The following is a 17,487-nucleotide window of genomic DNA, read 5'->3' on the forward strand; positions in this document are numbered from 1 at the left end:
AATGTAAAAAAATATTCGTTGACCTGCAAAATATGCTAATAAGCGGTATTATCTAATTAGAACCTATTCCAATAAAAGGATAAATTTATTAAGGAGTAAATGGAAACGTTTCGGGAACTCGAATTTATATTCCATAAACCGGGATATTCCTATAACAGGGATTCTAGTAAGCGGGTTCGACTGTATATGAATTTTATTTTAGCACAAACAGATGGAATGGAAATGTTATCGTCAACTGTGAAAGAAGATATTGCAATCGTAGAAAACACTAAGGACACCATAAAAACTAAGGAATCCCCCGGACCGTCGTCTCTAGGAGAGGAAGAAAATTGTCAAACAATTCAGATTACTTCTTCAGAAGTGGTTTGTTCTATTTGCCAAAAAGATAGCTCTGACGCACATACGTGCATAATTTGTAATTAGCTGGTACATTCTGTGTGCGCTGACAGCACACTTGGTGTATACTATGAAGGTTTTGACAGAAAAGGTACATGCAAGCGTTGTGAACAGACAGAAAAGATTAAAATAAATAAAGGAAAGGTGATTGAAGGTCTTCATGCCCAGGATAATGCTATGAATCAATGAAGTGAAAAAAAAATTCCTTCAATTTCGATCGGAACAACTGTAATAATACCTCTACCGAGCTTTGATAGGGTCAAAGATGCTCGAAATATTTTGGATATCATACAAGATAAAACAATTGATGTTTTATATAGAGTAGGTACAAAATTAGGAACAATAAACACACTTTTTTCAAAAAATAAAATACACAAAGATAATTTTCTTAATTTCGAAGATGTTCCAGACGTTAAGCTGTCTCAAAGAGAAATTAGTACAAAAAATTCTAAATTTGCAGAACAAGGCTTTATAAAATGCAATAAAAAATGCTCTTCAAAATTATGTAAGTGTACCTAAAAGGTCTAACGTATTGTGCAACTCTAAATGCCATAATGCCTCAACATGTGAGAATAAACACTATTTTTTTTAATTGCGACAATATAGAAATAATAAACACTAAAATTAAAAAATAACGTTTTATTAAACCTAATCTAACGAATTACGACATTTTAATAGCTGATCGGGGTTTGACTAGTCAAACCCCGATTCCATAAAATTAAATTTCGACCTTTGCCTGACCAACTTAGTCTCTCCTAGGTTTGACTAGTCAAAGGCCGAAACTGTAATTTATTTCGGGCTTTGACTAAGACCGTCAGTCAGACCTGAGGATTGCCTAGTCAAACCTAGGAGTGCCTGAAATTCGGGCTTTGACTATAACATATATAAAATATATTTTAAATCATGATTTGGGAGTGGCCCTCGTAACATTCAACGTGTCTTGGTTGTTTATTTCTAGTGCATCTTTATTGTGATTTTAGTATAATTATTACTTGAGTAATGTATTTTTAACTTCTTAAGGGCATTGGCGTAAAATTTCGCGCCAATTTGTTTTACAAGATTCTAACATTTTTTTCGAATCCTGAAAAAATCCTAATGAGTATTTTTGAACAATTTAAACGCAGAAGGAAAGATTACATGATCACCGAGCGCCGAAAGTCCTTTAGAATAACCAAAAAGTTTCTTTTGAATGATATATTTGAAATTAAAAATCACACTAAATTTCCTTTATTTTCACCCCTGTAACTTATTATAAATATTATAGAAGTTTTCAGGGACTTTCGGCGCTCGGTAATAATGCAATCTTTCATTCTGCGTTTACATTTTTCAAAAATAATTTGCAGTTACTCGAGCGTTATGGTGACCTATTGGGTTGTGAAGAGTAGGTCTTAAAACCAAAAAAAAGTTAAGTAAAGTTTTCCATTTAAGTGGGGACTTTCCATTTTCAACTAAATTTTCCATTTCCAACAACGGTTTTTTCGGATTATAGCGCCATCTATCCATAATTCAAAAAAATGTCTCGTATAAAAGTTGCTTAAATTTACGTAAAGAATCCAAATCTGCAATAAAAATTGGGGGCTCCTATTTAAAATTTTCAAGTAACCCCCCTCCACCTCCGTGGGGGGTCGTGTTGAATGCCATTCTATAGACTTTTCAAAAATATCAAATATGTGTATATTGCAGTTTTCGATCTGATGTTCATTTCGCGAAATATCGCGGGGTTCGCATTTAAAATTTTAAATTTATCCCCCACCCCTCTCCGGGGAGTAGTGTTTGGTATCATTCGATAGATTTTTGAAAAATATTTAAACACATATTTTTTAGTTTTTCGATCTGGCGTTCATTTAGCGAAATATTCACTTTTTTTGTGAAACTTTGTGACTCGCCCATTTCCTTACGCCCCTCTCAAATCGTCAGATTTTTTAAATATACGCTTATGTTAATCTGACGATTCCGAGTTTTACTAATGATATATTTTTTCGCACCCCCCTTAACGAACTCCAGAGCCAATATATGGTAGAAGTACATTTACGGAGTACAAGGTTTCTCCCCATTTGATAATCTGACGCGCTGGGGTAACTGCAAAAATCCCCGCTTGGGCTCCCCTACCATAACAATGTTCATTTCTCCTGACCCAGGGAATTTTAGCTCGTTACTTCCAAGGATATCAATATTTAACCTGTTCATTTCTTGGATGGCGTTGCTTCCAATGTCCAGGTGCCGACAGGAATCATTGGTTTGTTTTTACGTTTTACCAATTTAGGGTGGGTACACTTTTACAGACGGAAAAAGGAAAATATTCAATGATGTAACCGTCTTCGTGTCCAGACATCTCGTAACGCGACAGTTCGTAACCACACAAACGGTAACGGAAAATTCGTAACGGACAATTCGTAACGGCGACAGTTCGTACCGGCGACAGTTCGTAACCGCGGCAATTCGTAACTATACATATTCGTAACGGACAATTCGTAAGTCAAAATTGAATTATTCTGGTTATTTTTGTTAACACGGAAACTAACTTTTATTACAGTTACAATTGCAATTACGTTTATCTACATATTTAACGAACGAGCATTAGGACAAACATTTTATTTTCAACACATTTCATATTTCGTGGAGAAATAAATTTTTAAAATTGTCTTAAAATAAAACATACTTAATCTAGTAATGTACATTTTTTATTAGTTTCATTACTTTTCACACTTAGTTTTACAACTATAAAAAGGTAATTCAAAATAAAATTTAAAAAATTCTCCAGTAGTCATATTAACAAGAATATAATGTGCAAAAGTTTGTGAAATATATTTAAATACAAGTGGTGTTAACAAAAATACTATTACCTACATACTTTTAGTATAGGAATGTATGCCAGTATGCCAAATGCATTTTTTATTAAATTCAGTAATACTAAATTTGCTAAAAAGAAATTTAATGTTAGTGTTACGAATATAAACGTAATTTTAATTGTAACAATGTAACTATAATAAAAGTTAATTTCCATGTTAACAAAAATAAACAGAATAATTTAATTTTGACGTTACGAATCGTCTGTTACGAATATATAGAGTTACGAACTGTCGCCGTTACGAATTGTCCATTATTACCATTTGTCGGGTTACGAACTGTCGTGTTACGGGATGTCATGGAACCAATAGTCTTGTATGTGCTTACGTATTTCTTAATTTTTGCAGTTTTTAAATAAAACGTAGGAACTTTTCCTCACAGGAATATACATAATAAAGTAAAGATTGTTCACTCCAGTTTACATGACCCTTATATGAAAGTGAAATGGAAAAATGAGAAATTACAGTTTTACAGACAAATTTTGTACACTAAATACTTTAGGCGGTACATGGACCAAGCTGTAGTGTCTTCATTGTAAATGGTTTTAGAATAAGTAATCTCGTATTGGCCTCGTTATTTTCTTACTGTTGGATTTACGTTTTCTTTTTTATTTTTCTTAATGGTAAACAAATTATTATAGTCAAGTATTTCCGACAGATTCATTAATTACATTGAAAGAAAAACTCAAGTATCTCCTTAGATATAGTTTGAATGTATACCCCGATTTCACTCAATAAACATACTTCAAAAAAAATTATTTTTAGTACAAGGAAGCCTATATTTTTAAATTAATAACGCGTTGTTCTCTTTTTTTTACAGCAACCGACTGACCTATTAAACGAATATACCGAGGAGAAAATCCAAATCAATTTCATTGTATCTACTCATCAAAAAACGTCTATTTTGATCGATGACTACGGCTTGGAAAGCCGGTGCAAAATCAAGCATGCTATGGTGCGCCTCAACGATGAACATCAGACAATCGGAACGCACCGATTTTATGACTCTATCGTGAGGGATTCATCTAGTTGGCGGCGTCCCAAAGTCCCAACGACGATCAGGACGTCGGAGCACGTCGCTCGTAGAGGTGGGCGTACCTTGAACTTGCTGTCATTCTCACAATGGCAAACATTTAACATCGAATAAGTTAAATTTCTAAGCTGTTTTTTAAATCAACCATCAGTTATACAGTAAGGTATGTAAAAACAATTTGGTAAGCTATGGCTATTATATTATTTTAACAAATTAAATACACAACTGTTAAAAAATAATGCTTTTATAGAATAACTTGGCCAGAATACATATTAAAAAATAATAAGTAAGGACAATATATAAAAAACAAAGGATTTCCTTGTTATGTTGATGTTTTGCTCAGCTCTTGGACTATAAACTCTTCTAGTATGGGTAGACTTACCTCTCAATACTAAATATATATTAGCTAGGTACACACTGCTTGCCTTTATGTATTACTTATTTTCGAACTTTAGTTACAATCATCAATAAATATGCTTCTAATTTTCCTATGAGCATCACATACATCGTTTGTGACGACACATTTTAAAATTTAAGGATAATCATATTTTTCCATTATTTTCTTCATCATGTCTTTCAGAGCGCAGAATGTCTTTCGTGAGATATTGCTTATTACTACCACCACTGCTTCTTCAATCTTAAATACAGTTGATTATAACAATTCATTCTCTGATTTGAGATGTTTTAACTTTTCAATTAAAAAAATATGTTTCTTTTTGCATAAAGGTTTTCTGCAATATTTTTATTAACGATGTGTTAAAAAATCATATCATTTATGTTGATTGAGTTGTATCACTTTGCATTTAATATTGTAACTAATTAAAACACCTTGTAAATAAACATAGTTTCAAAAGTATGTATCACCTAAAATTATGTTCATTTTCATAGTTGATTTTTTTATGAATATAAGTCATGAACATGATTACCGGATTTCGTGATTTTTTTTAATATTCTAGATTTTTCTTTGATATTTACACAGTTGAGTAAAGGTTTACTCAGACTTCTTTTTTGTACACTTCGCGTCATAATAAACTGGTACAATTCTTATAACCCAAAATCGTGTTTTTAAGTTGTGTAATTTGATCTTGTCACAAGTGTCATTCTAGTTTCTAGGGCAACGTTGCCAGTTCAACGAAAATATTGTGTCAAACCAGGGCTATGCAACAGACCGCAAGTATTTAATAAACATGCATAAAAAACTTATATTAATTTTGTAATTTTCCATCGTCTCAATTAAGTACCCATACATTGATTCGTGCTTTATTATAATTTATAAACGTATTTCACTACAAAAATAATGACAGATAATAAATCTAGACATGACTTTAACACTAGAAAGCCGGAGGTACTAATTTGGCCCCTGTTGCGATTTAAAGTTATTGTAGTTTTTTTGAAGTTATACTTCTTTACGCGCGATATGAGGGTGAATGTTTATATGTTAAAACCTACGATCCGGGCGCATGCGCATTATAACTTTGTTCTGATTGGATGTTCAAATGACATGTCAAAAATTATCCAATATGGCAGCTGTAGCGCAGCTGTGGTTTGGACGGTTGACGGTTTGGTTATGTATGGTTGTTGCGTTTTAAAATTTGTGGAAGAGAAACAACAAACAAAGGTTAGTTAATAGTTATACTGCCTTTTTAAATAGTTTTCATATTATATTTTTGAAGTTATACTTCAAAATGTTTTAATTTATTTATGTATCAGTCCAGAAAAGGTGTGGAAAGAATATATTAGTGTTTTTAAATATATTTTTCTACAAACGTGTTAAAAATGCAAATTTTAGGACTCCATAGGAGCGTTAAAAATGCTACTTTAAGGCACTAGTGCTTTAAAAATTTTAAGGCACTGCAGTTAAAAGTGAATTTTCAAATTGTGAAACGTCAAAATATTTATATTTCATTTATTAACATTAATATTAATAATACAACTTGCGCAATTTGAAAAAGGTGGTTTAAAAGGTTTTTTATTATAATTTTGTGTCTTTGGATTTGTCTTCCTTGGGCGTAAAATACTAAAACATCTATTTTTATATTTCACTTGTCACCGTGATGTATAATTATTTATATCTGAAAGGTAAGTAGCATGCGGCTTGATGGCCTTGTTGGTAGATCATTGGACCAGAGATCAAAAAATCGCGAGATTGCGGGTTCAAATCCCGGACGATTACCTTCTAGAGTTGATTTAATTTCTTTAAACTAAGTTTTAATTGATTAAAGAACGTGGGGCCAAAATAATCCCTTCCGGCTTTCTAGGTAGGTATGCTAAGCCAGACATTCTAGTGTTAAATTATTACGTTTAAAGTGTGTAGCAGAAATCTGTATTGAGTTATTTAAAGATCCTTCGAACATTTTGGACAGTAACTCAACCCTCTCTCTGGTTAATAAAAAATTTTTTTTTGTTGTTATGATAAAGATAATATAATAATAATAAGAACTTTATACATTTTTGAACATTATTTTTTTAATTTAGATTTAGTGCAATTCCGTTATCCGTGATGGCAACAACGGAGTGATTCACGAACCATTGTGTTCAGTCTGAAGATAGGTTTACATTGGGAAATAAAAGTGTACCAGTTTTTTATGACGGGAAGTGTGCTTATACCGGCTGGAAGAAAATAACTGTTTTTCTTATGTTAAGTTTGAGACACTCTGTAGGGAGGAAAAGGTACAAGTGTGAATATGCATCGAAATCGTATTGTAGTCTCATATTTTGTAAACATTTTATATTTTTAGTTTCTTTGATATCTTTCATAACAAGGAAACTAGACGGTTTTACTCTTTACTACGTGTTGTAACTGACGACATGCGATACGTAAGAAGGTTATGTCTTATCATACACATAGATGAAATTATTTCCTATATATACTGCGATAGCAACGAAGTGTTCAAAGAAAGAAAATCTGTGCAATGTACCTCTCGCTATTTAAAGACCCCCCACGTAGACATCAACTCCGTACTTACTGTCAAGGAAATTCCACTCCAAAACATCACAGAGCCTCCATTAAACAATCTCGTCTCCCTTATGCTGCTTTGTGCATACCTACCGCTCACTTGGTCGACAAACAACTTAAGACTTCGACCAGAATTGTTAACGTTATGTGCCTTTCTGCTTCTAAAGGTCCATTAACTGTTATTTTTTATTGTTAATTTAGTTTTGTTTCAGTTAAAACACGTCATATTACAGAATAAAACCGTCCATTTTCTTTGTTTCTAAAGATATCAGGGACATTCACATTAACATCAGAAAACCATATCTTTTCTTCCTCCCGGTATAAGTTTAAAAACGAAGTTTGAGTAAATTTGCCTAACTGTCTAAATACCAAAGAAAACTCTAATATATTAAAAAAATTAGAAGAATCCGTTACTCTGTTCACGAAAAAATCAACTACAAAAGTGGGCAGAATTTTGGTGATGCATAACTTTTGAAACTAGGTGTATTATGTATATATGGGATTAAGCCACAGTTATTGATTGTAATGAAAATTACACTTATAACTAATATTTGACGTTTCGATTTCCACTCCGGAAATCGTTTTCAAAAAAATACTTTAAAAATTGTGCAAAAATTAGGGATGGTCACAAGCTCGAGCTTAGCTTGGCTCGGCTCGAGGATCGAACAACAACCAGTTGCGAACAACAGCTGGTTTGAAACAAACCGGCTCGAGGCTCAGGCTCGTTTCACGAGCCGAGCTTCGTGCTCAAGCCGGTTTTATTCTTGGGAGCCGAGCTTCGAGCCGAATCAATTTTTTTTCAAGCCGAGCCGAGCTTTCCTTAACGAGCTTGTTAGTATTTTAGCTAATACTCTAAACTTTTCCTAATTCATTTATTTCTGCTGTGACTCATACTTTTGTTTGAGAATAAGTACATAATTCAGATTACAAGTATGTATTTTCAGTACACACTGTGTCCGTAAAATATGTAATAAATTCTAGCCGAGTGCGGCTCGGCTCGAAATATTAGAACCGAGCCGACACGGCCACGAGCTCAACCTGCAGCTCGAAGTTCAAGCCGAGCTTTTATCTTCTTGTCAGAAGCTCGGCTCGGCTCGACTCGAGTCCATCCCTACTAAAAATGTATAACTTTGAAGTTGTTATTATGTTCTGTCTATTTCAAATTGTTATACTGGGACTTGATACTTTACGAAACAACATGCGTATGGTTGAAACCGGTGGCGCCCAAAATCCCGACAGCCAAAATCCCGACAGCCAAAATCCCGACGGCCAAAACACCGACACGCCAGAATCCCGACACGCCAGAATCCCGACAGGCCAAAATCCCGACATGCAACAATCCTCGCATAAGCAAAAATCCCGGCCACTACATTTTGCATATTTATTGTTTCCTTTTCAAATGCAGTACCAAATCATATTATAGAGTATTGAAATTGAAAAATTAATTACTTACTAATAAGTACGGGTACTAATTATTATGTATTTTAAAAGAAAAAATCATTAAACACTTCATTTTATAATATAAAAGCTATACTTACTAAAATAGAAGGTTGTAAGTGACATGATAATATCTATTATATTATGACAGTAAACTTGAATTCAGGATTTGAGTATACATAATATACTATTGGACTACATATATACTGGCAAAAAAAAATTAATTCATATACCCATGTAACTTTAATTTAGAAAATTAGTTCATATTAAATGGTAAATACTTTTGTTTAGTAACAAAAAATATAAAACAGATGGCCATTAACAAAAAACCAGAAATAAATGTAATTATATGTTAAAAACTTATCAAACCTGTCGGGATTCTGGTGTGTCGGGATTTTGACCTGTCGGGACTCTGGCGTGTCGGTATTTTGGCCGTCGGGATTTTGGCTGTCGGGATTTTGGCTGTCGGGATTTTGGGGTAGACCCGGTTGAAACAATTTAAGGGTGGTGTTTTTATTCTAGGAATATTAAAGTCTGACTGTATTGTGTGTTTTTTGTGTTATGTTTGTGTAATCTGTTGGTAGTTGCAGTTGTATAACGTAAGTTGTTTAACGTGTTTGTGTATTGTGTGGCACTAAAAAATAAAAAAGGTAAAATCGATTGTAGGTGATATTCCTCCAACTTCCTATTACTCCGCTATTGTTGGTATATTCTTGTTATTGGCTTCTTCTTTCAGTCTTGGGAACCAAAGCCTGCTACATTCTGCTGATGGGTTTGCTACACATTGTTCTTCGTTAAGCAGGATGAGAGTTGCTTCTTTGACTTTTCTTTTTTTATGTCTGTATCTTTCATGTTTTTTGATGAATCTTTGCATAATATTCTGTGCTCGTTGTCCCAGGCATGTTTGCATATCTGGCATTTCTCGAAGTCTCTGTTCTACATGTATGTTTCATACTCGTTTATTCTGACACTTAGTGGTCTTAAGCTTTCTCTTACGTATAAATTGTAACTTTCACAGGATATTTTATAGATCCTTTTTTATATTTCTGCTCTATTGCTGGGTTTGACTTTGGAAAGATAGATGTCAGTATGTTGGTGGTTTTTAATATTGTGATGTACTTGTTTCCTATCATTTTCAATTTTTCCAAAAAGACCTTTACATATGGTATTGTCATATTTGGCTTCTTCTTGTGAGTGTTTCTGGATTGCTTGTGGTGTTTTGTCGTTTGCTTTCTTAAATCCTGTGGCATTCCTTGTTTATAAATGATAACGGGTACTCGGGTAGTCATTTTTAATCAAAACCTTTCTTCGCAGGTTTTTACTTTTTGAAATGCATTTTTATTAGAGCAGGTGCTTCTGGCTCTATCATCTAGGGATTTGATAATTCCTTTTATGATGTTTATGTTGTGGTTGGAGTGGTAACTTGCGTTGTTGTGGGTTGGTATTCTGTAGACTTTGGTTGCATATCTCGTGTCTTCTTTTGTGGTTAGCATATCCAGAAAAGTGAATTATTGTTTTCTTATTTCATGGTGAACTTGATTGGTTCTTCTTTATTTTTGATGGCCATCAGAATCTCACCGTCTAATTAAAAAAGGAAGTTGCATTATCAAAAATCAATCTAATTCCGAAACGAATCTAAAACAAACCCAAACTATACGTAGTAGTAATAACAATAATGTCACTAACAGAAACAAATACTATGCAGTATGGTGAAAATGTTTGGAATAAATTCGTTATTTCGTAAACCGGCGAATTTGGACACATCCCGAAACAGGTCGTCTTTAGTTTTAAATTATAATATTTTGGCATAATATATCATACCAAAAATCTCATCCATATGGGCGTGATGACGTAATCGATGATTTTTTAAAATTAGACTAGTGGTCGTATGATAGCTCATTTTAAAGCTTATTCAATTGTGTATTCAGTAATGCAAATACCAACATAATTGTTTATAGAGGGCGTCAAAAAATTTTTTTAAGTTAAATTAATTGACAAAATATAGAAGAATATATTATGTCATTCATTTAATTCAAAATACATTTTACTATTGTCACAATACAGAAAAAAAATTATTTAATAAATAATAGTTATTTATGAAACAGTTCGTGAAGTACGCTTTTTGCGCATGCACGCGATGTTTATAGCACGAGCAGAGCGAGTGCTTTACATCGCGTAAGTGCGAAAAAAATACTTCACGCACAGTTTCATACAATATTTTCTCTACGATAAACAAATAATAAAACTGCAACTCTTCGTCACTGGAATACATTCCTATTCTACAATTTTTAGAACTTTGACATTTAAAAATTCAAACTTCTTTCAAACCACAAAACTGTCAATAATTTTGTTGTACTTTAGTGCTCACATGTCATCACCATGACAACGCGAAAGTTAAGGATATTTGATTATATGAAATTGTGCCAAAAAACAGTGCGAAAAAGTAAATCCCATTTAAAATACATTGTTACTTCACGCATACATTAAACCCTTCACGTACTGGTATTGTATATATAATGACAGTTTTCACAAACTAAAAACTTATACATAATATGAGATAGAGTAGATAAACATTGTTTTTCGCCTAAATTCAATGTTTAAACCAGCTCCCGCCAACCACCTACCTCTTGGAAGTTTTAACGTTTAATTTAAGCCAAAAGCAATGCTTATTTGTCAAATAAACATTTTTTTCTGTTTTCTGACAGCAGTAAAATGTATTTTAAATTAAATAAGTTACATAAATTCTTCTTTTTTTGTCAATTAATTTAATTTAAAAAAATATTTTTTTGGATACTCTGTACAAATAATTCTGTTAATTTTATATTACTGAATACAGGATTGAATAACTTTTCAAATGAGACATCATGCAACCCCTAGTCTCATTAAAAAAGATCATCAATTACCTCATCACGCCCATATGGATGACGCCACTCGTATGATCTGTATGCCAAATATCATAATTTAAAAATAAAAATGACGTTTCGTAATTTTTCCTTAAATTCGCCGGTTTACGAAATAACGAATGTATTCCAAACAATTGCACCATCCTTACCATACATTGATGGATTCTCGAAAAATATGAAATCAATGTTGGACATAAATCGTCAAAGCATCCGGAATATATTTTTCAAAATTTAAACCCAATGTTACTAAAAATCATCAGCTGGATGTTGTATTTAAAACAATGACTTCAATTCAACATATATTGGGCAAACATAACAATATCTACATAGAAGGGTAACAACCCTTCAACAATAAACATAGTGTACAAATCAACCGAGTAAATACTACAGCTTTAGCTTAGTTAAGTATTTTCTAGAAAACAACGATTATTTTGATTTTGAAAATGTACAGATTTTTGAAAAAGAAAAGAAGTGCAGCAAAAGATGTATATTGGATATGATACACATAAAAAAGATAAAAATTGTTTCAACAATCAGACCGATATAAAAGATTTTTCAATACAACTTAATAATTGAGTTGTTCGTAAATGCACCATTGGCAGATATTTTAAATACGACCCCGTACCAGTCCTACATTTCAAGTGTCCACCATGTGGCTTAGGGTAAAATATAACTTTTGGATTCCATAGCAAACTAGCAAATATGTAGTGCAAACATAAATGAGACGCTCAGAGCAACAGTGGCGTTCCCCAAAAACGAAGTTTTGAGATAAATGCAACCTTTGCATTCGTATTTCCATTATGCTTATGGGATGACGATACAAATTATGTAGCGCCATTTAGCAAAATATAGGTACGTTGTGTAGACCCTTGTTAATTCGCAGAGTTAATGCTTCTGCTTTTATTGATATATTAATCTAAAAATGCTCAATTGGTGACTTAGGCTACTGTTGCTCTGAGCGCCTCAAATATAAATTGTATTAAGTTATGTTTATATAATAATTAAAGTGCTTATTGAAAATAGCGAAGAGACCCGAAACGTTTAATCAATAATTGGGTAACCCGCTCGTCTTATAATCAATAAATATTATATTTTAATGATAAAAAAAGTATATTTTCATACTTTATACGACAAAAAATGACGCATTAAAAAGTATAACAATATAAATATAAGTATTTCTATTTTCTTTGTCATACTGTTATTAATCTTCTGTTTTTTTTGCAGATATCGCAAAACCAGTGTCTATAAAGTGTACTAACCAATGAATCGTTTTATCAAAATTAGTGAGTATAATATTCGGGCGTGTCTAATTCAGCATATGAACACAATGTTGACAAAATAGTTATAAAAGAACTGTTACAAATGTAACCGGTGATCTCTACAGCGAGTAGGCTATGACGACGCGTGAAGTCGCGCTCGAAGGTGGTGCTCCGTGGGGTTTTCGCATGCATGGTGGAGTCGATCATAATCAGCCGTTGAGGATTTCTAGGGTGAGTATAGCGTGCTGATTGTTTTTGTGTTTGAGATTGACGTTGACAAATTGTGTTGTCTAATGCGCATGTTTATAGTTTCAAATTTAATGTATTTTGACATACCGAGTATTTGTGGACAGGATGTGATAGTTTTTTTAGAAAAAGTTATTTGATTAAGTATTAATAAACAAATCATTTATATACAGAAATATCGGTATATTAGGAATGCACACACATTCTTATAATCTTACACGAAATTCTTATCATTTTATATTTTATCATCACTGCACGAATTTGTTGATATTTTACTTTAATACTTCCCCTAACTATTTCCAAATTTGACAAATGGGCAATTTTCTAATTTATATGTCTATTTACATTTACTATTTACTAAATGAAATTAATATTACTTTTATTATATTATATTATGATCGGATAAAGATGTGTCCTGGGTTTAGAGTTCATTGATGTTTAAAGCTCTTCATTCATTGTGCATTCTTATTTCGAATGATTTTTATTTATTTATATCGTCTTGTTTGAATGTCTATATTTTGCAATTCTATATCAAAACTTAACTAAGTGCTTCTCTTGGGAGTATAAATAATTTGCAAGTTATTTGGAGATGCTAGTAAATGTTTACTGCTGCTTAGATAGGTATATCAATTGTTACGTTGTATTGGTCTTAAATTGTAAATATAGCTATCAATATGCTTGTTTACTTGTTTAGTGCTGTTGGTCTCCGTCGTTCATTCTGTGTTTATGTATCTCAGGTAGTTTATGGTTTATAGTAGTTTCAAGGAAGTCACTTCATGGTTCTGGATATTGTTAGAGAGAAATTATCTTCAGAAATAATGCATCGTATGGTTTGTCTTTCATGGTCACAATCACGATCTAGAGACCGATCTTACTCCACTTAGATAGGATCTTAGTAGATCTACCTCATCCGGTACTGATTCTATTTAGTGTCAACCATGTCTTACCATTCGAATCTAATCTTGAAATCAGTGGACCAGTTGACCAGTTTGTTTTCATCTATTTCTTCACCATTTGTTTGTGTCAAAGTTGTCTGGTAACACTCAAAAAAATTTAGTTCGTAATATTGATTAACAGTGATTTTTGAATAGTATTTCGTTGTAACAACAATTTAATTTTTTGTTTCAACGAACTTTTAGACATTGACGAATGTATTTGGTTATTGTCACAATGATTGAATAATAATTGTGAAAATAACTAGAGTACATTAATCAATTACACTCAATTTATTCAGCCAATAACTTAGTTTCGTATATTTAATAAATATTGTTAATTCTGGCAGCAACTTACTTTCTTGATTTTGTAGACGAGAAGCAATTACCTTGGTTTATCGTGATAACGTACAGATTTCATTAAAACAATTTACAAATGTTGTTAATGTAGAGTAATATATGATTACTGTATAGATGTAAACTGATTGTTGTGACAACGAATGCGTTAATCAATCTACTACTCTGTTTAATAACCACAATCAATGCGTTCATGGTGAGAATAAACGTAGTTGAGACAATAAATATTTTGCTTAACCATTTGAAACGTAACGGCTATTTCTTATCGTGATACCCCTAGCTTCTCTGTGTAACCATTGTTTAAAAAAGAATTCTTGAAGACCCTGAGCACTTCTATAATGATTATTTTAATAAGTCACAGGGGTGAAAAAGAGAAAATTTAGTATGATTTTTAATTTCAAATATACCATTCAAAAGAAACTTTTTGTTTATTCTAAGGGACTTTTAGCCCTCGGTAATAATGTAATCTTTTATTCTGCGTTTAAATTTTTTAAAAATACTTTTTAATTTTCTCAGGATTCCAAAAAAAAATGAATGCGTTTAAAAAGAATTCGATCAAAATTTTGCACTTGCGCTCTCAAAAAGGATTAAAGTGTTATACATTTTTGGAGTCACTATTTCAAACGCTTTTAAATGAGCTGTCACATGATGTATTTTCCTATTTAAAAAAAATCAAAATTATCACCTGAAGAGGGATCGTGTAAAGTTCGAAACATTGATGTTATAATATACTTTGATTATTTTAAAAATCGACCTATCCGAGCGTTTTGCTTATGTGCTAAAAATAAATAAGTTAATAAGGGGGCGGGGAGTGTAACACTTATTCCAGCGCACATTGTATGTGCCAGAAATTATTATGAGAAATCACACAGTGTAAAGTCCATTAGGTTTAGGACAAAAAAGGGGAATTTAGAAAATTATTATTAATCAATATCATACATTGGGCTAATGCATTCAGTAATTATTAATATAAAATACGTTCATAGTAGGAATGAACGAAACTTATTGGAAGAATGAATAGAATTGCTTGTAAGAATAACCATATTTATTGTGGGAATGAACGGAATTAATTGTAAGAATAAACGGAAATAATTGTAGAAATAAACGAAATACGTTAGGAGAAATAACACTGTTATTGACACAACGAATAGTCTTCGTCGGTCATTTAACGACGTTGTTGTTTCAATGAATAGTGTTCGTTGACTCAATGAACAGAGTTCGTAATATCAATAAAGTGATATTATGGTATACATAATGAATGTTCATCCATTCAATAAACGTAATACATTGGCCCAACTAACGAAAATAATGAATTGATGAACATCGCTTTTTTGTTCCAATAAAACCAAGAATTGGACAAATTTTAAATATTGCGTTTGTTGTTTGAATTAACATTTTTATTGATATTACGTACCTTTTTCGTTGAGTGAACTGGACGTTAGCAATGGCAGATCTTAGGATTTTATCATCATCATCAATTCGACCTGATTTGATCATTGTTGAACATAGGGCTACTCTAGATACTATCTTCCGTTCTGCGTCTCTGCTATCCAATTGATCGCAATCGCAACTCTTTTTAGGTCGTCGGTTCATCGGGCTGGCGGTCTTCCTTGGCTTTGCTTGTCTACCTATTGTCTCCATTCAAGTCATTTTTGTTCACCTGCCGTTTTTCATTCTTGCAACAGGTCCCGCCCACCTCCATTTTTGCCTTGTAATACATTCGACAATGTCCTCCACTTCGTTCGTCTACGAACTTCCCCATTTCTTAGTCAATTTCTCTAGTTTATTCCAAGCATTGATCTTTTCCTTTTTCGTTGTAACCTCCTTAACTTTTCCCTGATCTTTTGGTCGAAGTTAAAATTTTTGCTTCGTATGTGCTAGAACACACTGGTTGAAAGCTTTAATTTCCCCTTTGCTGATTTCTAATGGGATCCATTCCATAGCATTACCTTTATAAGTTCTATCGATGTCTCGATAAGATATCATCATTGGTATTTCGAAACCGACTTTCTGGAAGACAGGACTGGGTTGCGAGGAGACCTGTTTTATACTTTTCTTGAGCACGTAAATGATTAATTAAATAATAATATGATTAACTTCTAGTGATTTTGGTAGACAGGAATTGTGTAGCGTTATTTTTATTGAATATTATGGTTTAATAGACTGCACTGCTCTAACCGATTAGCCACATTTCATTAGTAGCTAAGATCTATCTACTATCTGTTACCTGGAATAGAGATTCAGTTGCTTACTACATAGAAGTTTTTTTATGTAAATTTTGAGATTTTTATATCTTTCTTTGTTCTAATTGCGACTTCTTATGATATCTCATCTCGGAATATCTTGTTGGTATATTAAATATGTTTATACTATAGTACTTTTTCTCAATTTAGAAAATATCGTTTTAGTTAAGGCTTTGTTTCGTTTAAATTGTTATCTTTTCAATTATTGTTTGTTTTTCTTTGTTCACTTATTCCATTTTCTTTTTTTCATACCGTATCATATTGTCTTTTCATTATTTTGTATCTTCAATTTTTACTTTTTTATTCTGTTTTGGAAAAGGAAAACTTCCTTATCCCTTATAAGGGCTAAATTTTTTGGTCTTATTAGTTTTTATTCTTTAGGGCTAAACTTAGCATAAATATTTTATATTTGGAGATCGGAATTAGTAAATAACCACTGCAGTATTTCCATTTAACCTATAAAAAGTGAATAATGTCAAAAAGTCAAAATCGTATTTCTCAATTCACGTTTAACCGTTGGCAGTTTAAACTACGTTTAGTTTGAACTATACTGAACTATGAATAATCTAATACAATATATTCTTCACTGAAGGGTATAAAGTTGTGTTTTTATAGATCACAAGAAAAAAAATGAAAACTCCACCAAAACACTGAATACCAAGTCCATTGAAAGAGTGAGCAAATTTAAATACCTGGGAACGTCGCTTTTTAAAAAGTGGGCATTGGACAGGGAAGTAAAATGTCGCTTTGAGCAAGCTCGATAAGCTTTTGTAAAATTCAGGAAGGTACTGACTTGTTCAGAGTGTGATCTTCAACTTCAACTGAGACTAAGGTTTACTAAGTGCCACGTATGGTCAGTGCTGCTATATGGCGTAGAGG

The 17,487-nt window shown here is 32.4% G+C and overlaps 1 protein-coding gene across 8 annotated transcripts in view; it reads left to right on the top strand.

Moving 5' to 3' along the window:
- LOC114328625 (uncharacterized) overlaps nt 1-17,487 on the top strand; it is an 895,031-nt gene that overhangs the window by 249,790 nt on the left and 627,754 nt on the right. For all 8 annotated transcript variants that reach the window (XM_050655804.1, XM_028277517.2, XM_028277519.2 and 5 more), the window contains exons 2-3: nt 4,063-4,438; nt 12,796-13,061. In XM_050655804.1, coding sequence (XP_050511761.1) covers nt 12,966-13,061 — 96 coding nt within the window. In that variant the 5' untranslated portion in view covers nt 4,063-4,438; nt 12,796-12,965. The remainder of the gene's footprint in view (nt 1-4,062; nt 4,439-12,795; nt 13,062-17,487) is intronic.

The sequence above is a fragment of the Diabrotica virgifera genome, chromosome 7 (genome assembly GCF_917563875.1).
Source record: "Diabrotica virgifera virgifera chromosome 7, PGI_DIABVI_V3a".
Taxonomy (NCBI): Eukaryota; Metazoa; Arthropoda; class Insecta; order Coleoptera; family Chrysomelidae; genus Diabrotica; species Diabrotica virgifera.